Source organism: Manis javanica, chromosome 7 (genome assembly GCF_040802235.1).
Source record: "Manis javanica isolate MJ-LG chromosome 7, MJ_LKY, whole genome shotgun sequence".
NCBI lineage: Eukaryota > Metazoa > Chordata > Mammalia > Pholidota > Manidae > Manis > Manis javanica.
This window is the reverse complement of record NC_133162.1, coordinates 45116078-45139932: the sequence shown is the minus strand read 5'-3', so window position 1 is coordinate 45139932 and position 23855 is coordinate 45116078. Positions and strand designations below refer to the sequence as shown.

The 23855-nt window shown below is 51.4% G+C and overlaps 2 protein-coding genes across 13 annotated transcripts in view; one reads left to right on the top strand and one right to left on the bottom strand.

Moving 5' to 3' along the window:
* PALD1 (phosphatase domain containing paladin 1) overlaps positions 1-2340 on the top strand; it is a 112987-nt gene extending 110647 nt beyond the window's left edge. For all 9 annotated transcript variants that reach the window (XM_073240904.1, XM_073240900.1, XM_073240901.1 and 6 more), the window contains one exon: positions 557-2340. In XM_073240904.1, coding sequence (XP_073097005.1) covers positions 557-709 — 153 coding nt within the window. In that variant the 3' untranslated portion in view covers positions 710-2340. The remainder of the gene's footprint in view (positions 1-556) is intronic.
* Positions 2341-19282: 16942 nt separating this feature from the next.
* PRF1 (perforin 1) lies at positions 19283-23518 on the bottom strand. Of its 4 annotated transcripts, none has more exons than XM_017661738.3 (3): positions 23365-23518; positions 21399-21974; positions 19283-21055 (listed from the first exon to the last, which is right to left on the bottom strand). In XM_017661738.3, the coding sequence occupies exons 2-3, from the start codon at positions 21935-21937 to the stop codon at positions 19927-19929; spliced, it is 1668 nt and encodes a 555-aa protein (XP_017517227.3). In that variant the 5' UTR covers positions 21938-21974; positions 23365-23518; the 3' UTR covers positions 19283-19926. The 4 variants fall into 4 exon arrangements, with proteins under 4 accessions (XP_017517227.3, XP_017517228.3, XP_017517229.3 ...); XM_017661739.3 differs by having other exon boundaries at positions 21399-21941; positions 23365-23497; XM_017661740.3 differs by having other exon boundaries at positions 21399-21957; positions 23365-23476.
* Between the last annotated feature and the right edge of the window lie 337 nt (positions 23519-23855).

Genomic DNA, 23855 nt, shown 5'->3' with positions numbered 1-23855 from the left:
CCTGGGCCTCTGGGCAACAGGGCTGCATGCACAGTGTCCAGGGAGGCCCCAGCTAACCCACCTGAGCCAAGGCCCACGGTGAGCCTGCCCGGGCCACACCCACTCTCACAGCCGAAGGGCTCTTGTGGAGCCCTGCATCCACGCGGCCTCCCGCAGCCCTCCCTGTGGGCCCCAGTTGTAATGCCTGGGGCACGCCGGCCTGTGCTCCTGCCTGGCCCTAGGTAGTGTGGGCGCTGCACAGGCACAGGCATGCTTGGCCTCCGGTGCTCCCCCACTACCTGCTCCTTGTTGAGTGCCTCTGTGCTTGTGTAGCTCTCCACAGTGGTCCTGGCAGGCAGAGCTGTTATCCCTGGTATAAGAAAACTGAAGCTCTAAGCAGCGGTTATAGTCAAAACACACCCTCACTCAGGTCACAGAGCTGGCAGGAGGCAGCGCTGAGCCCCATGCACCCCTGTGTGCCTTGGAGGGAGGGGACGGTCATGTGGCAAAGGGGGCAGGCTTGAATGACACCCTCCCTCACCTGGAACGTTGCCCCCATGTCTGCTGTCCTCCCTAGGTGGCATCAAAGGCTGGAGTCTACGAGATCCTTAACCAGCTGGGCTTCCCTGAGCTTGAGAGCATGGAGGACCAGCCCTTCTCAAGGCTGCGCCGCCGGTGGCAGGAGCAGAGCCACTACCCTGAGCCCTGCGCTGCAGGGGACTTCCTGTAGCTGGCCTCTGCCCCTGTCCTTCCACAGGACCCTGTGCCGGCTGGGGTCGAGGTGCTCTTCACTGGGGGTGGCCCTGAGGAAACAAAGAGACTGGGGTGGGGTTGGGGCTCCTTTTTTGAAAGAGCTTTTTCTAGGACAGTTGGTGCACAGTCATACCTTGTGAATGACAGGTGCGTGGATGACCTTCAGGAAGGCCAGGTGTGAGTGAGCACCTTGGAGCTGTCTGGTATCAGCAATCCAAGGGGCTCGCTCCCCAGGTAGCCAAACAAAGCTGCTCACCACTTCTGTCACCCCCTCACCCCTCTCAGTGCGGTTCTGACAGCCCTGGGTGGTGTGCAGAGTAGACTCCGGCAGCCAGTGTTGGTTTCCTTCTCTTTCCCTCCCGCTGCTCAACCACTGGAGCACTGTCCTCAGGCCCTCGGCTCCCTGGGGAGTGGGCAGGGCTCTGGATGGATCTGTTTCTTTATGTGCAACTTTGCCCAGTGTTCTTGCCTCTCATGAGCCATCTCCAACCTGGAGACTTCAAGGGTGACCACAGGGCCTAGAGGGTCTGGCAGAGGCCTCTGCCTCCCCTCTTCCCTCCCCTCCCCTCGCTCCTATCCTGGGGCTGACAGGACTGCCAAGGTTCCTGAGGAGCTGGAAACATCAGGGAGTCCTTTTCAGGGGATGGAGGAGCTTCCGGAAGGTGGATGCAGCCCTGCAGAAGAGGCCTGTTGCATTTCCCTGGGAGCCCGGGCAGGGGGTGCCAAGGAAGCCAAATCCCCCAGCCGCGGGTGCCCCTGTATCTCCTCGTTGCTCCGCCAGCCCAGGGCAGCCCCATGTCCTGACCCGCTGTGACAGGAGCCCCAAGGACTGCTGGGCGACCCTGGGTGAACAGTGGAGAGTGTGAGGGTGGGCTAAGGAGGAGGGCTCCCCTGGATTCCGGCCACCCTTGCTGAGGACCATTGTGAGCTGCTTTCCGGAGGGAGCAGAAGGGGCCAAGTGCTGCTGAGCTAGAGGCCGGGGGGGTCTGCTCTGTCTGCAGTGGGGAGGCTGCTGGGAGAGGCAGGCAGTGTTGAGTCCTGTAGCTCTTCTGCTGTCATTCAGGGGCTGAGCAGTGTGCAGCTGTCCACCTGGCTTGGCTCCTGGGGCCAGGGAGGCCTGTCTTTGGTTGGGTGCGTGAACTTCTGCAGAAGGAGAGTCGGATGTGTCACTGGTCATGATATTTGAAAAATGGGAGAGGAGGCTGGAGTTGTTCACTTGTACCTAGTATTGGAAAGTGTTTGGCGGTCTTGACTGAATTCGTTTGCAGAACTACTGTATTTCTGTTCACTACCTTTTCAGATTTGTTGGTTTTGTTTTACTTTTGCATGTATTAAAAATTTTAATTTCTTTGCAGACAAGGTCTAGATGAGGGGTCAGAGATGAGGGCTGAGCCGGAAAGATCCTTCAGTTTTCTCAGTTGGCCCTGACTTTCACCTGTGCTGGGACCACTGGCCAGTCACTCTGCCTGTCTGCCTCAGTTTCCCCCTCTGTAAAATGGGAGAATAATACTTGCCTACCTACCTCACAGGGGTGTTGTGAGGATTAATTTGTAATTATTATTTTTTTTTGTACAGAGCTTTTGAGCATTAAAAGCACCTAAATGTGAAGTGTGCCTGCTTGCTCTTATTTTTAATGTGGGGCAGGTGTTATGGAACTAACAGAAGCTGGGGTCCCTGCTCCTTCAGGGTAATGGTAGGTGGGTAGAGTGGTCGAGAGCATCTGCCCTTTTGTTTCAGAGTCTCAGAGAAGGTGAGTTTTTCCAGACATCTATGTCCTCCTTTCATACTCCCAATCATACCTGACTATCTGTGGATGCCTACGGCTATCATGCTGAGTCCCTCCTTGAAGAAAACAACTTATCAGACTAATTCATGCTACAGTGTAGGGAAACGGAGCAAGGTAGAACTTCAGAGGCTATGAAGGAGGGTGGACTTCAGCCTCTACTATCTTCTCTCATTCCCTGCAGGCTCCACTTGGCCCCTGCAGACCCCTGAATATGTGAAAACACTTGCATTGAGAGACTGGTGTATAAAGAGGCGGGGGGTAGAGTGAGCCAGAGATAGCACCCAAGCTATCCCAGGGTTAGGGGGACAAGACCCTCTGGGTTATAGTTCTGAGGTCGGACTGGAACCCTGAGCCCCCACTGTGCTGGGGTTGGTGGTCTCCCCAGCCTGGGAGGGAAAGCCTCCTGGGTTCATTTCCCTGAATAGCAGAGTCCAGGGCTGCTGTGCATGGCTTTGGAATTGCAGTGCAGAGGTGTACACACCAGTGTATGTGCAGGGAGTGGGGGCGGTTCTGTGCTTCCCTGCCTGGCTTGGGGGGGTCTGGGTGGGCTATGCAGGAGAGGGTGTGTGCTTACATGTGTGCCCTAGGCTCCCCAGGCCTGCTCCCACCTGCGGTAGGGCAACCAGCAGGTACCCGGACAGCACCAGCTCATGCTCAGTGGCTCCTCTGGCCCAGGGCATTGGAAGCGTCTGATTAAATAAGGTGAATATGTGTTAACTCTAGAACAGCCCCTGACATAGCAAGTACACAGTTGGTTTTAACCAACTTTGCAAAGTCCCTCTCCAAGCCCATTGTGAGTGCTCATGAGTCCCCTACCACATAGCAGGTCCCCGTCATGTGGCATCCCTGCTGCTTCCAGGACTTAAGACATCACCATGCCCTCCCCTGTATCAGGTGCCCAGGCTGAAAGGGGTTGGTTGAGACGAGGCCTTGGGTCTGTGCTTACTTGGAGCTAAGGAGCTACCAGGTCCCTGTCCCTGATGGAGGCCCTCTGCCGGCTTCTCTGGCCACCTAGTACTGTGTGATACACACCCCTCACAGCTATAGCTTACACACAGCAGCTACAACTGTCTTTGTTCGAAAGAGTTCGCTGTTAAATGAGACCTGGAGTCCAGCTGAGGTGTCACGGAAGTTGTGACGTGGAGACAGGAGGCTCCTTAAAAGTCAGGCAAGGTTGAGTGAGTTGGTGAGCAACAGCAGGACGTACCCTCAGGGTGCACGAATTCTGTTCAGGTCTCCTCTGGTCCTAGAGGAGCCAGTAGGAGGGGACAGAGACCCTCCTTAGTGTCTCACGCAGCTGTTCTCTTAGGAAAGCCACGAAGACTTTGATAATGACTAGCGGAGGTGTTGGACAGTCTAGGGGCACGGTGCAGATGGTATGAAAATTATGTCAAGTTGACTGGGTTGGAGGGTCCCTAGGTACTTGGTCAATCATTAGGGTGTTTCTGTGAGGATGCTTTTGAATGAGATTAAAATTTGTATCATTAGGCTGAGGAAAGGACATTGCTCTATGGTGTGGGTCGGCCTCACCCAGTCAGTTGAAGGCCTGTATGTAACAATAGCCCAACCCTTCCCTGAATAAGGGAATTTGCTTGCCTCATGGCCTTCAAACTAGAATTGGGACATCAGTGCTCCAGATTTTGGGCTCATCAGCCTGCATAATCGCATGAGCCAATTTATTATAAGAAATCTCTCTCTCTATATATATATATGACTTACACGTATTGTCAAATCACTATGCCTTTAACTTTTGAAACCTACTAATGGCTGTATAACATTTCATTGTGTGACTAATTAATTTTTGAAACCAATTCCTTTATTCTAGGGTACCTAGATTACTTTGTTGCTATTTACTTTTTTTTTCTTTTGAGGTCAAATTTACCCACTAAAAATGCACAAATCTTAAGTGTACCATTTAGTAAGTTTTTACAGATATGTACACTGTGTAACCCAAACCCCCAAGACATAAAACCTTACATTTGGATTATTTTTTCATGTTAAAAATTATAAGCAATACTTCAAAGAACATCTCCAAACAAATCTTTGTGTAGGTCAGAGTTAGAACTGCTTAGAATGCATATTACTGGAAATGGTCCCAACCAGCTTGAGCAAAACAGGGCACTGTAAAAATATTGTCAGTAGAAAGATCTCCTGGGACCCCTGGTAGGAATGTACAGGGCCTTGGGAGGACCAGAACTGGGAAGTGGAACACCGTCCTGGGAGCCCCAGAGGCCCTCTGCAGCAGACATGGGCTGCACTGCCCTGCTTTCCCATCAGGAAAGCCCTTGACACCACCTCCAGTTGCCTCTCCTTCAGACCCGTCCCATGTCCAGGCCATGCTCCCCTGGTGACTTCTACCCATTGCCGGGTGCCTCCACCCAGCCTTGCCCGGTTTGGCCAGGAGTTCCTCAGAACGACACGGCAGTGTGGATGTGGGGCCCTTCCTTCTCTCCTTTCCCGGGTGTCGGGACTGCAGGGTGATCCTTCCTGCCTTCTGCTTCCTCCTTTATCCTTCCCAGGAGTTTCCCGTATGAATCTCTGGCACACTGAACTCCATGGTGGTGTCTGCTGCTCTGAGGACCTGAACTGCACACCTCACTCTCTGCCCCTCTGAGCAGCTGCTTCGTCCCTCTTTGTGGTGAAGTCAGCCTTCTCTGGCACTGCTTGGGCAGAATGACCACGGCAGACTGAGTTCCGTCTCTCCTGCACTGCCCTGCCCTCCCATATCAGGTGAGGGGCCACTGGCCCTGTTGACTGTGGCCAGGAAATTGTCACTCGGTCTTCCCTGTGGATGGGGTGGGTGGAGAAGGGAAAAGGACTGGGGGTTGGGACCCCCAAATCTGTGTATGGCGGTAGGAACTATTTTCTAAATAAGTACAGGGAATGCCCATTCTAAAGGTTTTTGACATGCACTCCATTGGTCCTCCAGAAATGCCCGTTTTAGTTTCAAATGACAGTTAGCGAGCAAGCTGTTTCCCAACCCTTGCCAGCACTGCCTGGTACATTTTTCTTAAGTTCTTGCCAGTTTTGTGGCTCAAAATAGAATCTCATACTTGCTTAATTTTATCTTTCTTTTTTAACATAATAATGACATTAAACTTTTTTCATGTTTATGGCCATATATATTCTCTCTTTTATGAACTGTCTTTGTGTCCTTTGCTGACTTTTTCTTTGGGATGTTTGCCTTTTTTCTTACTAATTTGTAAAGATGGTAACACTTGATTTCTCACAAATGTCGCATTATTTTTAGCTTTACAATCTCATCAGGCACATGTGTTCCCTTAAAGACTCTCCTCTCCATTCTCCTGTGCCCTCGGTCTACACTGCAGCCAGTCCGTCCCCAGACCAGTAACCTTTGCTTATTTGCCTGTCTTACTATTTTAAAGTATCTATAAAATATTTGAAAAAAATTATTTTACTTTCATAGAGTGCTTACATTTGCAGGCACAATATTTGGCTTTGTTTGTAGTCATCATTCCATTCAATACTCCAGCAATACCGGCAGGTCATCTTATCTCCATTCTGGAGGTGGGGATACTGCAGTCCAGAGTGCCTGATTCCAAGCCCTTGCATGTTTCAGAGGGAGATGTTGGAACCATCTCTGGGTACTGGAACCGGCTGAGGTTTTCAGTGATGGGGAGAGAAATGTCAGTTCTGACAGAGTATTCTGGCTCTCTGTGGTTGGCTCGGGGTGGAGGTTGAGGGGAAAGAATGATTTCTTTGAAAACCCTCCCTCAAGGACTCGTGGTTTTCGGACTCAGTGCTCTTCAAACCCCTGTGTACTTTCAAGAGGTTCCCCTCAGCACCCACAAGAAATGCCTGTTTCCTATGAGTCCCACTAATAGATGATCTATGGCATGGGGCTTCTAAGGTTCACTTTGCACCTCCTCTTGGCTTATTCTTGCCTTTTCCAGCCACCCCTTAACCATCTTTATGTCTCTGCTCTACAAAAGTGATTTTCATTCTTTCTTTGAACTAAATGAGGCCATCTTATGGGCTGAATTAAACACCAACAGTTTGTGAAAATACCCATATACCCCTTCCCACCCCAACACTTGAGGCCATCAGTCTTTTTAATTTTTGCCAATCTGATAAGGAAAAAAGTAGTCTTTTATTTTTATCTCAGTATGACTTTTCTAATTCTAATGAGATGGAACATCTTTTCATATGTTTATTGGCCATTGGGATTTACTAGCTTATGTATCTACTGGGTTGTCTGTTTTAAATTAATAGGCACAAAATTTTAATACCATCTGTTTCATTCATAGATAGGTAGTTAGATACACAGCCAATTCTTTCACACAGTTGATCTGGTCTTGTAACTTTTTTTCAGTGTATTTTGTCATAGGGAAGTTATATGCTATGATGTAATAAAATGGATGCATTTTGTGTTTTCTATCTTGTGTGAGCAGACCTTCCCCACCCACGGTGATGTATCTATTTCCCATGTTTTCTTTGGTTATTTGTACAGTATTGTCTTTTATGTTTAGCTCCTTAATTCATCTGGAATAAATTTTTGTGAGGAATGACATGAAATAGAGAATATAATTAATTTTTTTTCAGATGGGTATCCAGTTGACCCCATGTTATTTAGCAAGTAGCCAAGTCTCCCTACTCCTTCATCATACTTTAGGGCCCCATGTGTATGTGGGTCCACAGAGTAGGCATTGCCCCTAGCTTCCATTCGCCTCCCAGTAGCCATCTCTTGACTCTGTCCTCAGGAGGAACAGGGACCAAGGCTTGAGTCAACCTGTCCATTTCACTGTCCTGAGCACCGTGATTGGCTCAGGGCTGAGCACGTGACTCAGCTGGCGATTAGGCGCAATCAGGGATTATCCTGAGCGCTTGCCCAAGGGACCAGAAGAGCCATAATTATGCTTGCTAAACTTTAAGGGAAGAGACTGGATGTGGCTATAAGTTGTCACACAGCCATGAGGTGAAAATGAGGCTGAGAATGAAACCAGTGAAACTGAGCTGAGAGAATTAACCGAGCTTCTGCACCTTATGCTTGGTGCCATGATGCCTGTCCCCCGAGAACTTTTAATTAGCAAGCAATTCTCTTTGTGCTGAAGTGGGCTGCCATGTGCCCTGTCACTGCATGGCCATCACAGTCTGTATCTGAATTCTTCACTCTCTCCCATTGATTTTTTTTCTTTTCAAGTCTCATTGTTTTTCCTCCTCCCACCCTGCTCCATCTCCTACTTTGACTTCCAAATCAATTTTAGAATCAACATGTCAAGTTTTATTTTAAAATTCCACTGATACTTTAGTTGGGATTACATTTATTAGCTAACTCAGAAAGGACTCTTTGAACAATATGGAGTCTTCCTGAGGAAAATGTGTTTTTTTCCCCAATATTTATTAAGGTTTCTTTTGTGTCTTTCAGTAAAAGTTATTGATACTCTTCCTATAAGTCTTGCCTGTTTCTCATAGAGTTGAATGGTTTTTTAATATATTTTTGCTTTTATGGATTTTTTTCTATTGCAGTTTCAAATTGAATTTGAGCACATTCTTGAACTATCTCTTTTTTTTTTAACTCTCAGATTTGGGAGATAGACAATTGTATTATCTGAAAATAATTTCTTTCTAACATTTATAATTAGCATCTCTTTTCTTGTTTCATTATATAGACTAGACCCCCTCTGACTGCAAAGGGTCCCAGCAACATGGCCCACAGGGTCAGCCTCCAGAGATGGGGATGGCGGAGAGAGACAGAGAATCACCAGCATAGCCTTCTTCCAAGCACTGCATGTATGTCATCACCTCCAGTCGTGCCACAGTAGCCTGAGGAGGTAGGCATAGTATTGTCCTCATTTTACAAAGGAGGAAGCCCAGGCACTTTGATCCAGCAACTCCTGGTATTCTTCCCTACCTCTAGAATTTACCCCTGTCCTCCTCTGCCTGCTGCACCTCATCTCCTTTCTTTGGCCCCTTCTCATGCTTCAAGTTCAGCTGGACTCAGGTCTCCTCACCACTGTGACTTGATTACCCTCTGGATAATTACAGAAAGCGTTCTGATTTCTCAGGCATGCTGCACCCACAATTCCCCCAATGTTTCATTATGAAAAATTTCAAACTTATGGGAAAGTTGAAATAATTGTATTGAGAACATCCATGTGCCCCTGTGCCTGCTTCCCAGAAGCACTTTTCACACTGTTGTCCGTTGACTTGTCTATAGCCTCCACTGACTTGGGAATTTTAAAGAGAAGGGCTGCATGTGATTTGGCTTTTGTCTCCAGGTTCTGTAAGGGCCTGGCATATGGAATGTGGTCAGTAAATGATGGATTAATAATTCACAAAGCTTTTTGTACCAACTGGGAAAGGAGGAAGGGACTTTCACTTACTTACTGAATGTTTGTGGGTGGTTTTGTGTGTCCTATCAGGGCATTGCATACTATTTCATTAAAATATATGAAATCAGGCAAGGCAGGGGTTTACTTTCTCTATTTTATAGACTAGGAGAGGTTTCATAATTTGTTCAAGGCTTCAGTTGTCTCCCTCAGGGAGCTGGGATTCAGATAATCAAGCTACCCTGAAAACCCATGCAGCTGCCTTCCCCATAAGTAGGAGGGTTGGTACTGTATTTATGCAATTCCAAAGACCCTAGGACCTGGGGACTAGTAGCTATAAAAATATTTTTGAAAGAATGAATGAATGAACTTTGGAGAATATTTCTTATTACTGGGATTCACTACTGGAATATGGCATTCAATACCAGAAATGCATTTACTATTGGAATATGACACCTGAAAGGAGCTCGTACTTCACCCCAACCACCCTCTTCATTTAGCAGATAAGGAATCTGAGGCTGGAGGGCAGTGACTCAGCCAAGGTCATACAGGGAGATAAGGGCAGAGCCAGAGAGAGGGCTGACTCCCTGTTCAGTGCTCTTTTCCCTTCTTATAAAAATCCACCCAGGCCTCTAGATTAACCACACATTAACCCAGAGCCTGGAGACCTGGAGAAACGGCATTTCCTAAGAACTGCCCTGGGTCTCTGGGTACCTATCTCGGCACTTGCAGATGGAGCCTCCTTCTTCTTCACTGAGGGTTGTGTAGGCTTCAGAGGCTTCAAGTTGCACCTGAAATTGTTTCTTTTCTTTTCTCAGGAGAGGATCCAGAGTTTACATTAGGCTCTCAAAGCTAATACAACAGCGGTGACCCTAAAAACATGGGTGGGGGACCTCCCTTTTGTGTTCTCTCCAGCGGTTCCCCACCTTTTTGATGGCAGAGACAAATAGGATTTTCAAAAGGATATATTAAGCTGAAAATTTTGCCAAGTAAGCCCATTAAAAAGAAACTTTAAAGCTGCTGGAGCTGGCCAGGCAGAAGTTCTGTTGGGTTGCTGGGTGGTGATTTCTACCGGGATGGGCGCTGGTGGTGGTTGTCCTGGGCTGGCCAGGTGGGTATAAACTCAGGTGCATTTATGTGCTTCACAAGGGGAGGTCTGTCATTGTCCCCAGGGATAAATTTCCTCACAAGGGTTTAGGAATCTGAAGAGGGTGAAGAGGGTAGGCTCCAAGAGGCCAAAGCAACTTGCTGCCTCCTACCCCCTTGGAAGGGAAGCCCTGGTGATGGGGGTCTATGGGAGCACTTGGTGGGACTGTGGGTCCATGCAAGCATTGGGTGGAGGGGGCCTGTGGCCAGGCAGAGGACCCCATTCCCTCTGGTTGCTTGGGTCCCTCCATCCCTCCCTTCTGCACTAGGCTGTACATTCCAGAGAGGCCTTTGTCCCTCCTGCCTTGACTCCCCCATCAGCGCACTGGCTGGCAAATCTCCCTGGCTAGGCACCCTCTCTCCTCAGCTAAGGACAGGCAAAAGGTTTCCAGGGCAAGCTGGCTGAGGAAGAAAGTTGGCTCCAGCAGGAGCAGGTCTGTAAGGTGGAGAGGTGAGAGCCACAGGCTGTGGAGCAGGGTCCTTACGTCCCTGCAACTCTATGCATAGCAGAGTCTCTGAGTGTTCCTTGGGCAAACAAGTACTATTGTGAATCTAATATGTGCCTGGAAAATTGCTGCTCTTCTGCCCTAGACAGCCTCTTTGAGCTCAGGCAGGATATCCCTCCTGTCTGCAGATCTGGGGGAGGACTGATAAACAAGGCCTCTTCCCAGGGCTGCTGCACGCAATGTGTTTGCAGACACTTCCACCTCATGTCCTTTCCTGCACATGAACGCCTGTGTGATCAGGAACCCTAGACTCAGGGGAAGCCACTTGCTCAGGGTCATTTACTAAGAGATATTACCTACCACACGCATCTGGTATGAAAAAGCTTTGGGAATGCTGTTCACTCCAGATGGTATCAATAAGCGCCCTCCTACCTGATTTTGTTGATACAACAAAGACAATAAACAAACATAGTTTCTGGAAATAGTTGGGGGACATAATTACAGAAGACGTGACCAGAACATCTAAATCACTGACCCTTTTCAAGGAAAGCCCTAGTATTATTTTCAGGTACACTATGAATGATAGGCAAGAATCAGCTACCGTTTGACCCAGTTGAGGTCTCTGCAGCCCTGCTTAAAGTATGAGATAAGACTCATGGTTTATACATTAATTTGCATGGTTTGCTTAATAAGCACATTTGCATGGTTTAATAAGTGGTTCCAAAGGACTTGAAAGCCATTTTGGGTTTTTAACAAAGTTATAGAATTCCCTGTCTTCTCATTTGTCTTGTGAATTGGTTCAGCAAACTGTATTTTTGTTTTGTTTTTAAAATCATAAACAGATGTTTATGTTTAGACTGCTGGCTCCAGCTTAAACACAGGCTTCTCTATTTCTCCTCTGCCCAGCTTGTCCTTTAAGGGGTGGGAGGGGGAGTTCTAGCCAGGCTGGAGTCACTGGGCCTTTCCCCTGAGCTGCCTCCAGAGACTGGTGCTTCCAGAGTTAGGCCTCCTGGGGGAGCGGAGGGCCCTTGGACAGCAAGGAGGTAGACTGGGGCTTCCCGGGCCTGTCTGCTTGGCCTTGAGCAAGTCCCCTTCCTATCCTGCCTGTGGGGTCCTTACTTGCCAGCTGAAGGGGTAAGACAGAGAAAGAGAGTCAGCGTGCCCAGCAGGCTCAGAGAGTGCTCAGAGAATGCCCACGCCTGCTTTTCCTTCAGGCTCCCTGGAATTCCCAGTCCAGCCTCCCCTCCCCTCCTCTGGCTCTGAGGGTGGGCAAAGGAGCTGGGGGTGTAGCTCAGTGAGTGCCCCGGGGAGGGGAACCAAGGGTGCCCCTGGTTTTAACCCTGGTCATTTCCACATGCTGAGAGGGACTTGGCCAGGGCAGGCTGAGCCAGAGCAGGGGAGTGGGGAGCCAGGGCAAGGAGGGCCCTAATGAGGCTTTGGCCCTGGCTAGGAGAAGAGGAGAGATTTAGGGCGCCTGGCACCGCCACAGGCCTGTAGTAGCTGGGGCTTCGATGCCAAGGGAAGACAGAGTGGGAACAGGAGCAGGACACACACCCCGGCCGTTGGCAGCAGAAGCTCAGGTTCAAATCTCACCTTTCCTAGCATTAAGTAACTGAGAAATTTTAGGCAAGTTATCAGACCTTTTTAGCCTCCGTTTTCTCTCTGTAAAATGGGGCCCTTAGGAAAAGTGAATGAAATAATGAATATTTACACAGGGCCTGTGCCATAGTAGGCAGGTAGATAAATGGCACATAAAGGTAAAACCCAAAAGCCCCTGAAATCCCATCTTCACCCTGACAATTTATTATGCATTAGTGCCTGGGGCTGGCTCTGGTCACAAGTCCCTTCCTTCAAATGCATTGCTCCCCATGCGGTGGGTCTCAAGTGGTTTCGAGATACAAGGGGGAAAAGTTGGGGTGCAGTTGGCCTTTCTTGGGGGACAGTGAGGAGGCTGTTCCTCTGTAAAGGGAAGCCCAGAAGGTGAGGAGCAGGGAGCTGACATCTCTCCCTCTAGCCCAGCCTCAGCGATTCCCAGTTCTCTTTCTGAGGAGCAGGATTCTGGGGCTGCCTGTCCCCATCCCTTGCCTCATTGTCCCCTTCTCCCCCACCCCCAGCCTATAGTCCTGTGGGGAGGAAATTCATGTTAACATTCAGTCACTCACTGCTATTTATGGAGCACCTACTATGTATGTGCCAGGCCTATGCTAAGGACTATGGAGATGGTGGTGATAGGACAGAATGAGACAGCGTGCCAGGGAAGACATCCTGAGGCCAACAAAGGTGGCCACCCCTTCAGCTTTCTTCCCCCACAAGAGGGAGGGTAGAGACAGCTAAGAGACTATGGAAACAGTTTGATGGTTTCTCAAAAGCTTGGACACAGAATTACCAGATGACCCAGCAGTTCCTCTCCTTGGTGTATACCTGAAAGAAGGGAATGCAGGGATTCCAACAGCTACTTGCACCCCCATGTTCGCAGCAGCATTATTCACAACAGCCCAAAGGTGGAAGCAACCCACGTGCCCATCACTAGATGAGTGGATAAACATAGTGATACTTACATTCTTACTGTAATGTGTTAAGGACTATACATGTATTAGTACATTTACTCTCCCCAGCAAACCTGAGGTGGCTGGACTTACCCCATTTTAGAGATAAGGTACTCCAGAAAGCTGAATATTATTCAGCCATAGGAGGAATGAAGTCCTGACACATGCTACAATATGGACGGACCTTGAGATCATGATGCTGAGTAAAAAAAGGCAGACACAGATGACAAAACTGTGTGATTACACTTATATGAGGTACCAAGAATAGGCAGATTCATAGAGACAGAAAATAGAAGTTACCAGGGGCTAGGGGGAGGTGGGAGGTGGGAGGGAAAGCTACGGTTGAATGGATAGAGGTTTTGGTGGAGGTGATGAAAAAGCTTCAGGTATAAATAGTGGTGATACACAATGTTGTCAATGATTGAATGCACTGAGTTGTTCTTTCATAATGGTTAAAATGGTAAATATTATGCTCTGTATAGTTTATCAAATTTGGAAAAAGCCAGTGGCAGGGTGGCATGGGGAGACTGCCTGCCCTGAGAGCATCCCCCTCCAGCGGGCCCTCCTCAGCCACTTGGAGGCATTGTGTGGGAGACTGTTGTGAAGACCTTGAAGGAGACAGTGGAAGCTACCCTCTGGGTGCTTCAGAAGTCTGACTGGGGGAGAAGGTACTGAGTAAATGTGAGGGGAAGACCCTCAGCCTTCGGGGGTACCTCATCTTTAACATGGGGTAAGTCCAGCCACCTTGGGTTTGTTGGGAAGAGTAAATGTACTAATATATGTATAGTCCTTAACACAGTAGAGTAAGCACTCAAGAAATGTTATTTATTAGTGTTTCATTTGTGGTGTTAGTGAGAGAAAAATAACAGAAGTGAAATGGCATGGAACGCAGTGAGGTCTCTCAATTACTCCAGCTTGGAAAAATGCTTTAGAAAATGAAATCCCATTTTCTAAAATGGGACATGCAGTCCCATTACCATGAGGGAGGGCAAGGCATGGGTGGCGACATCATCCTCCTTCGTTGCTGCCTCCCGCCAGTGGCAGGACACTGGGTGAAGGTCCCCACTCCTAAAGGTGCTGATCTCTGAGACAATAAAAGGAAAGGGAGGCACAGATGTTCTCCTGGGGGTCAGCCTCATTGCATGACGGGTGTCTCATGGGGCGTTCAGATTTCCCAGGGGAAAAGCCGGTGTCCTGCCAGCAAGCTGATGTCACTGCCTTTTTAAGATGAAACTGGGGACCAGCTGTGTGGAGATTAACTGTGAGCCCAGCTGTGCTGTTGGAGCCCTACAGTAAACACATTCCGATTAAGGCTCAAAGCAACAGCAGCTGTTCCGGTTCCGGCCTGCCGGGGTCGCGGGTCTGGGCCTTTGGGAAGAGAAAGGCAAATGGAGCCTGGCTGCCTCCAAGTATGGGAAGTCGGGGCTCACAGGGTATGCCCCCCGCACCCCCAGCAGATTCGGGGTGATAGGGCTCTTGGGGCCACTCAGCCACATACCCTGAGTGTCACGGACTAGGCGGTCTAGCGCCTCCCAGAGGGAAAGCGGTGCAGAGGTCATTGTTGCAGCTCCTCATTTTACACCTGGGACCCTGGGGTCTGATCTGCAGGGGGTTTTATGTGATTGCAGGGTACTAGAAAGAACTGATTGGTGTTGAGGCTCAGTCCTGGATCAAATTCAAGGATCAGATGATCAGTCGATCTACCTTTGGCTAGTCTGGGGTGAATGTGTGGCTGGGATCATCTCATCTGTGGCCTGGGTCCAGTGTTACTCCTTGGCTGCTCAGAGGGTCCTGTCCTGTCTGTGAGGGAGGTTGATCTATCTTTTTGTGTGACACTGACCCCAACCACCCCATGAGACTCTCATCTGTGACCCTGGTTTCAGCTGCACTAGACCCACTCCCCATGCTGAAAAGCAACAAGCCAGGGAGACACAGTCTGTCCCTGCCTGTGTATGAGGCTCCCTGTGCTAGGAAGTCTTGGCTAGAAAGGACCTCAAAGGCAGTGGGGCAGGACTGGCAGAAGGTTAAGGGGGTCACAACTTGCCTAGGCTATGAAAGAGCTGCCCCAGCTGGAATTGACTCAGTTGTGACCAGGTCTCCTGAGAAACAAGGTCTGTGTAGATAACAGTCAAGAGCTGTCTTTCATCTTCCATGAGAGGTTCTTGCTTCTGTTGCCAGTAACAGAGATGGGGACAGCTGGCCCAGTCCCACGTCCCCCTCCACCAGGCAGTGTGTGGCCCTTCTGTGCTCCTTCACAGAGGGAGGAGTGAAGGGTAGCTGTTTCCTGGACTACAATCTGTCTAGTGGTCCTTTTGCCCACCAAGTCAGAGACAGGACCAAAAATTTAGATACACAGAATCCCTGATCCACCCCCAGGCCTGGGCATTACAAGGAGGCAGGTTTCTGTGTCACATGGTGGCTCATGGTTAGAACCTCATACATGTACAACAGCTACCTCTGGAGGTAATGAGCGGTCTGCCTCTGGGAGTGTTCAAGCAGAGGCTGGAAGGTTCTTTGGTAGATTTCACTGATTCATTGATTCATTCACTTACCATCTAGTCATCCCTCCAAGATTTTTTGAGCATCAAATGTGTGCCGGGGGCTGGACTTGTTGATTCAGCTGTGACTAGGATAGAAATGGTTCAGGCCTCTAAGTGTTGGGGTAGAGAAATACTGAGGATCATGGGAGGGGGCACAGGGATCCTGGCCTAGCCCTGAAAGCACAGGAAGGCTTCCTGGAGAAAGCCACCCTTGAAGCAGAAGGCTGAGGAAGACTTAGGGTGGAGGAGAAGAGTTCCAGAAAGAGGAGGCCGTGAGTATGGCCAACAGAGGAACCAGTTAGCTCAGTGAAGCAGGGCTTAGGGAGGGGAGCAGATTTGAGAGTGAAGTCAGAATGTGGGTCACATTAGGGGCTTTGAGTTTTATCCCTCGAGCCACAAGGAACCAGTAAAGAGTTTTAAATAAGGCGATGATGTGGTCAGGTGAGTGTCTTTAGCTGACTTTCCCAGGGGCAAACCTTGAGACTCAGGGATTCACAGGCAGGTAGTTTCTGTGGGTACTGATTCCAGAAAATACCAGCAGGGATGTGCGGAATTGAGACAGGAAAGGGAGATAGCCAAGAGGGCATGTGTGGTCAAGCCAGTCACCATTGTGGGTACTGCATTAGCCCTGCTGGGGAACTCAGAGCCACTGTAGAATATGTGCATCAAGGTATTTATGTATCACTTCCCATCAGCCTTGGTTGAAGGCCGTCCTGGGCTGGGTGGGGCATGGGCACTGTTCCCCAGTGCTTCTGGCCTTCCCTTGGGGTGGGCCGAGTGGGCTCCAGTGTGGGCCCTTAGGCAGAGACGCAGGGGCCTGCTCGGAGTTGGGCTGAGAGGATATGGGCAGGGGGCCCGCACCACGGTGGCTGTTGGGTGGAGGGACTGAGGGGCAGACAGCCTAGAGTTCAGTGAGGAAGCAACAGGAAGACTAGAGTTTGGTGGCACCGGCTAGAGAGGCTACGGTTATGGGCAGAAGGGGACAAATGTGAGCATGCAGAAATGGCTGCCCTCGGTGACAGATGTGGGGGAACGCACATGTAGAGAGGATTCACAGCCTCCCAAAGCTGCAAGGGGCCCCCTGCACCTCCCTTAGGGCCTCTCCACCCCCGTACTGCCTGTCCTCCAGCAGGCCCTCTGCTCACACACGGAGACACCGACAGCCTCCATGGCCGCTGGGGCCGCACCTCAGAGACCACAAAGTGTGTTTGAAGGGACATGAAGGTTCGTGTGGTAACTGCTCATAAAACAAATACTGGGCTGTCATTCCCACCAGCCCAAAATCTTGGAAGAGATCACTTGGACTGAGAGAGGTTTGGGGAGGGGGGAGGGACAGAGAGAAAGAGGAGGGGGAGGGACAGAGAGAGGGAGAGGGAGGGAAAGAGAGAAGGGGGCATGGAGAGGGAGAGAGGAGGTGGGGAGAGAGGAGGGAGCAGGGGGAGGGAGGGAGAGAGAAGCAACCCCAGTGAGTCCCCTAGCCTGAATGCCACCCTGCTTCCTGACCTTTGCAGCTCCCAGTGGGAGGTGGCTCTGACTGCCAGCAGCACTCACAGGTGTGTCGTCAGGATCCCCTTAGGAACCCAGCTCTGTGCTTTCCGGCTGCTCTGACAATGCACCACAGATCAGGTGGCTTACAAACAACAGAAATTGATTTCTCACAGTTCTGGAGGCTGGAAGGCCAAGTGCAGGTCTTGGCAGATTCGGTGGGCCTGCTTTCTGATTCATAGAAGACACCTTCTCACAGTGTCCCCATGAAGGAGCAGGAGCCAGGGGCTCTCTGGGGTCCCTTTGGTAAGGGCACGAATCCCATTCCTGAGGGCTTCACCTTCATGACCTAATCACCTCCCCAAGGCCCCACCTCCTGATACCATCACCTTGGGGGTTATGATTACAACATATGAATTTTGGGGGGACACAAACATTCAGACCATAGCAAAAGCCAGTGGCATAGTCAAATTACAATAATTTGTGTAGGGTTTGTTTATAATAGGCCCACTCACAAAGGTGTAGGGGGCTCCAGAGAAGCACAAGCGACAGGGTTAACAGCTCAGGGTTAGTAGTGGTGGAGCTGTTAGCATCCAGAGGCCTGGGGGTTGAGGGGAGGGGGCAGCTGCTGGAACCTGGAAAGAGACGTGCAGAAGCCTTCAGAGGAGCAGTGACACAGGGACATACAGAGAGGCCAAGGCCGCCTCACTGAGAGACACTGAGGGGAGTGAATGCCCTGATCTCTCCCTCTCCCCTCCTCTCTCCAGTCTTCTGCCGGCTGACAGAGCTCCAGATAGGTCAGCCTCAGGCCAGAGCAGGGTGAGGACCAGACCCAGAGGCAAATAGAAGATACCTGGCATAGCGGGAATTTTCTGAGCAAACCAGGGGCCCCGAGTGTGACAGAGTATACCAGTGTCCAAGCAGGATGGAAACGGGCACATCATGTTGGGACTTGAGTTAGGGCTGAGGGTTCACGGCTCTGCAGCTGCCCCTCAACCTCAGGCCACTCCTCCTGGTCATACACACCTTTTCCCAAAGGGCCCTTCTCACCAGGTCCTCGTGGTCTCTGCGGAGCTGTGCTAGGAGTGAGGTGCCAGGATGCAAAGAGAGCAGGCTCCGCCACTAACCTCTGTAACCACAGCTAAATCCCTTCTTCTGGCCTCAGTTGCCCTATATATAAGACCATTAAGCCAGATGAGCTTGCAGGGCCCCTTCTCTAGCACTGACCTTCCAAACAGGGGGTTGAACAGATTGTCCTTTTGGAAACCAAAGCCCAGGGAGCAGAGGGACTTGCTGGAGGTCACTGATGACATGTGTGCTTAAACAAGACTCCCGTCTCTTCAGAGCTGTGCCCCAAGCAAGGCCTGCCCTGCCCCTGCTTTCCCCAAGGGGTATGGCCCACATCCATGCTTTTGATTAGCACAGTAGCCAGCATGGTTTCAAGGTTCCTCTAGTGCTTTTGTTTTTGTGTGTGGCTGTGAACAGAAAGGTGTAAGAACAGCAGTTTCAACCAGGCTTTTTGAGCTTGCCATTCCCTCTGCCCCACCTGGGGACTCAGGGTCAGTGTAATATCACTCCTGGGCTTTTAGGCTCATGAGTCCACCACACAAACTTCAAAGGGCTTAATTTGTAGGGAGGTTCAGAGAGAGTCAAGAGAGCCCTGCCAGCAACTCCGAGCTCCTCTGACAACTGCCCTTCACAGCCAGATCCTACCAGGTCTAGGAGGTTCCCTGAATCTCGCCCTCCACCCTGTCGTCTTGGGTTATGGGGTCTGTGTCCCAAGCACATGAACTAAAGACCATTTCATTTTATATCAGAACCTGAGACACTGGGATTTACTGCATGCCAAAGCAGGAGGCCCTTGACACTGTGTTGGAAGAACTGCCTTCTTCCTTCAAATTGTGGGATGGGGAAAGCTTGCCAAAAGGGTTCTCTTGAAACTGGAGTTTCACACTGATTGCTCTGGATCAGTTATGGCCACACATGCATGTTCTCTTTGGCCTGGGCCACGTTTTCCCACATCAGTTTATTTTTACAAAGTGGAATGAATTGCCAGCAGTTAGAAGTCAAATCAGGATTTCTGGTGACTTTAAGAAACTAGAAGGCCTGGCAGTGCCTCCCATTCCTGACTGGGACTGCTTGGCTGGTGCAGAGCTGCAGTGCCTGCCCGGTGAGACCTGCGTCCTTCACTTCACCATGGTCCCCACCACTTCCTTGTCTCCTGGTTGGGAGCTAAATGTCTGTTACATGTATGCTGCTGTTCCTTGAATCAAAGAGTTATGAGGAAAGTAAAGTATTCTGGGTTTCCACATTTCCAACAAAAGTGGCCAGTTTATTTACATTTCCTACCTGCCCCTGGGGTGAACCACCCGTCCCACATCCCACGGTTGCGAACTGTAGAAGTTTATCTGCAGGGCTGTGTTTGGTTCCCCCCATTGCCACCACCACAGCCACCATCCTTACAGCACATTTATTGGTCCTCTGCCAGGCTTTTTATACAACAAGACAGGTCAAGGCAGTCCTTGATTCATATGAGGAGCAAAGCTTGGTGGAAAAAAAGACAGAGAAAACAGCAGTAGGGCCAGAAGGGGTTAGGGCTGCTGTGATGAAGAATTGAGCACGCTGGGAAGGGCTGCAGGGGAGGGTCTCCAGTGATACCAAGCAGCCTGGTCAGAGCAGCCTCCTGGCCTTCTGCCCAGCTTCTGCCTTAAGCTGCAGCCTGTCTATCAGTGGCTATAGGACATGGCCCAGCCTCAGCTCATTTCCAGGGTTTGAGAATACAGAGCTAAGGCAGTTTGGACAGGGAGACCCAGGCTGGCCTATAAATTCAGTCACCTCACTGGGAAAAAAAGCCTCAGTTTCCATCTGTCTAATGGGGCTATGAAGATAGGGCCTGGCTCCCACTATGAGAATTGCTTCAGTCTGGGCATACTGGTGCTCTCAAGGCCACCGTTCTCACCAGACTGCCCCACTCCGGTTTCCCGGAGGGTCCCCCAGAAGTCCTTGGGGGGCGTACTCCAGGCAGCTTCTCCCTGCCAGGTGCGGCAAGCACTTGGCGTGGTAGGAGAATCTCAGATGACCGTGTTTCAGGCTGCATCCCACCTCATGTAAGCCAGAATGTGGGGTCTGGTCACAGGTACCTAGGAGGTCATCATCCCAGCCATAGTCCTTGTCCCAAACCTGCACCCTCAGGGGCCCCTCCGTGGTCAGGAGAACATCCCCAAAGTCCAGTCGTGTCATCCACCTGGGGTTGTTATTGTTCCACACTGTGTCCGTCCTCAGCTCCCGACCTCCAAAGAAGACCTTCAGATAGGCGTCTGTGGCACTGATGCTGTCTCCCCATAGACCTGTTGCCAGGAAGTTCATAACCTCTAGCCGGGCCAGGCCCCTCTGCCGGGGACAGCAGTCCTGGTTGGTGACCGCTGAGCCATGGCACACACATTGACACGGGTTGTGGGGGCTCTTATACTGCCCCAAGGGGCAGGGTCGGCTGCAGTCCTTCCAGCGTGCCCTGTCTGTCACATACTTGCTTACTGCCTGCCTCAGAGCCTCCCGCCGCGGGTCCCTTTTCTCCAGGAGCACATGTAGAGGCTCCAGGGAGTAGTCCACCAGGCCGGGGTTTTCCTGCAGCGAGCCCACCCAGGCTGAGAACTGCTCAGGCCCAGCCTGGTTCCCGAACAGCAGGTCATGCATGAAGGTGTGGTGGCCACCAACCACCTCGGAATAGCGTTCCCGGTAGGCCTGGTGAAAGGAGGTCAGCATCTGGTGCTGCTTCTTCTTCTCCTCACAGGCCTTGAACTCCGATGAGGCACTGGCGTGGCCACCTATGCTGACCTGGGCCTCGACGGCCAGGCAGTCACCCACCTCATTGGCCGTGAGCCCTTGCAGGGCCAGCTCACAGGTGCGCAGGGCTGTGAGGGCTGATATCTGGCCGCCCAGCTCCATGGACCGAATGAAGTGGGTGCCATAGTTGGAGATGAGCCTGAGGTAGTCAGGCTCACTGGACGTGTTGAAGTGGGCGGGCAGGCTCCTGAGGGCCCTCATAAAATCGGGGTGGAGTGGAGGGGTGTGCACCAGGTGAAAGCTGTGAAGGATGAGCAAAACACCATGTGGGCCAGCGGTAAGTAGCATTTTCCCCATTCACTAGCCCCCCTTGAGATTGCCAAGGTCATAAAGTGGCAGAACTAGAACTTGAACCCAGGTGGCCTAGCTCCAAGCCTTGCATGCTTCCCCTCTACCTGTTCTCTCTCTGGGTGCTTCCAAGTCAGGGCCGCAGGGCAGGAGGCCACAGGACCCTGTGCCACCTGGTGTGTGAGAACCAGGACTATGGTTTCTTCTCCATGGAAGCAGTCATCCCAGAGTTCCTGGACTGCTCCAGGTTTCCCACACCTTCTCCAAGGCCCTCTGCCCTGACCCCTAATGCTCACCTGTAGAAGTGACACTCCACAGAGTCACTGCTGAAGCTGTACTGATCCTGGTGGGTCTTCTGGGCAGCAAAGTTGGCTGCCTTGGAGTGCGAGCCGGCCACAGCCACTCGTGCATTGATGCTGGGCTTGGGAGTCACGTCCAGCTCCACCTTCCAATCATTGCGGATGCTGCCCGCTGCCTCCCTGGCCACAGCCTCAGTGGAGCTGACCTTGGCCCTGGTCACGTGGCGCCGGCAGCCTGAACCCTGGGCCCTCCAGTCGGTGAGCGCCAGGGGCAGGCGCTGGAGGTCACCCTGCTGCAGGTCATTGCGGCAGAGGGTGCAGGTGCCATCAGGTCGCAGGAAGCGCTGTGTGTCCACTGGGAAGGAGCCTGAGCGCCTGAGGCTGGTCACATCCACACCCTCCCCCGCCAGCCACGAGCCAGGCACAAACTTGCGGTCACGCCTGCACTCGGATCGGGCAGCTGTGTGGCAGGGGGCTGGGGCTGGTGGAGGCAGCAGCAGGAGGAGGAGGCCTGGGAGGAGCACACAGGTGGCCATGGAGCTGCAGAGACAGGGGCCTTTGGGCTCCAGGAAGCTGTGGGCAGAGGCATGAAGGATGGCTGGCTGACCCATCCCCCCAACTGTGGACTATCAGGGCCTATGGAATGGGGAGGGAATGCTGTATTCTTAAGTCACTAAATGTCAGAGCTGGAATGGCCTTCACAAACCTGGTCCACCTCCCACATTGCACAGAAGGGCCCAGATGGGAAATGACTTGCCCAAGGTCATATAGCCATGGGGAGCCCCTTGCTAGGATTTCATTATTTAAGGCCCAGTGGGGATCCAGATCAATGGCTTGGTCCCCAAGACCATAGCAGCTGCTGGTGGGGAGGAGGCTCTGCATACAGAGAAGGGGACTGAGAGTAGCTGCTGCAGACTTTTGGAGGGTCCTGGGAACCTAACGGACCTAGAGAAGCCTGGATTCTGGAGGTGTCATTTTGGGCCCCAGAACAAGCCAGGCTTCCTCAGCCCCATCCTCTGTCTCTGTCTGTCTGTCTCTCCCATGAAGTTGGAAAAGAAACAAGGTTGTTCATGGCCCTTCTCCCCATTTTCCCTCTCTGAGCCTCATGGAAGAATATCAGCCAGAATTCTAGAATAAAGGCTGCTGTTAGGCCTGTGACCTTAGGTCCTATGTGAGGAGGGGCCTGTAAGTTCGCTCTCCAGATCTCCTGATGCTCACTTCTCTTGGACACCCTCTGCCATGCTCTGCTGAATTCTGCCTATTCCTACTATTGGTCAACTGTTAAACAATGGTTAGCTAGAGAGTTCCTCATTTTGAGTGGCTCTGGAGACTTTCCCTGTGCCTGTTTATGACCTGCAGTCTCCTCTCTGTACCCCTATCCAAACTGAACTCCTCAGAGGCCTTTCCTCTCCAGCACCTGCCAGGGGCAGCAGCTTCTCTGAGGCACAGGGCATTGTGAAGAGCAGGAACTTGCCCTCATTCTAGTGAACCTTCCACCCCTTGCCCAAAGGAGTGACCTGATTCCAGGCAACACAGCAGGCCCCAGGGAAGTCAACAGGAAGAGGGGAGTCTTTCAAAGGCCATCTGTGTATCCCATTTAGGAGGCCAGCAGTTTATAACCTTAATCTAAGGAACTCAGCCTCCATCCTGGCCCTCATCATATTATCTCCCAGGGGGCCTGTCTAAGCTTTCTAGAAGCTTTAACTGTTAGCATTTGAAGGGGCTATAGAGACTATGTGCTCTGACTTCATTTTATATACACGGAAGCTGAGTGAGGCCCAGGGTGGACCTGAGGCCATCTGGTGCATTTGAGACGGCACAGTCTGGAACCAAGTCTCTTGTCTTATGGGTCGCAGCTCTTCCTGCTCCGTCAGGCTCTTGCCCAAATGAAGCAGCCTCCTCCCAAGCCTCTCTTTCCCCACCACCCAGGGGCCCCCAGCCTTCCTGACCCCCGACTTCCTACCTGGTGTCCTATCAGTTGAGATGCTCCTGTGCAGACACCCTCTCTCCCCACAAGAGGCTCCTGAAATGGCGGTATCAGCCCCCCAGGCAGGCTTACCACACAGCTCATCACCCAGGCCACCGTTCACATCACTTCAGCTTCCTGCCCCGCCCCCCAACTGTGGTCACGGCTCCCCCAACTCTCCCCCCTCCCACTAGCACCCACCCTGTCCTCACCAACTCATCCGGCCCTGCTGACAGCCCTCAGGAAGCAAGCTGTGAGGGCCAGAGGCCCATCTGCTAGTCAGAGCTGCTTGCGGGGGCTGACCCCGTGCAAACAGGTGAGGCTTGTGTGAAGCAGACACAAGGGCCCGGGGACTTTGAGGTCCAGTGCTGGTGTTGATGAACTGGCTAGCAGGGGCATCTCCCTGCTGCTGATCCACAGCATCACATGTTTGAGCCCGAAGAGGCAGGATGGAGTAGGGCTCAGTGCAGGGCTCCGGAGCCTGGCTG

Coding starts and splice junctions, on each gene's coding strand:
- PRF1 (XM_036998991.2), bottom strand. CDS start 22,012: ATGGGTCAGCCAGCCATCCTTCATGCCTCTGCCCACAGCTTCCTGGAG. Junction 21,056..21,398: donor GTGGAGTGTCACTTCTACAG/GTGAGCATTAGG, acceptor CATCCTTCACAG/CTTTCACCTGGTGCACACCC.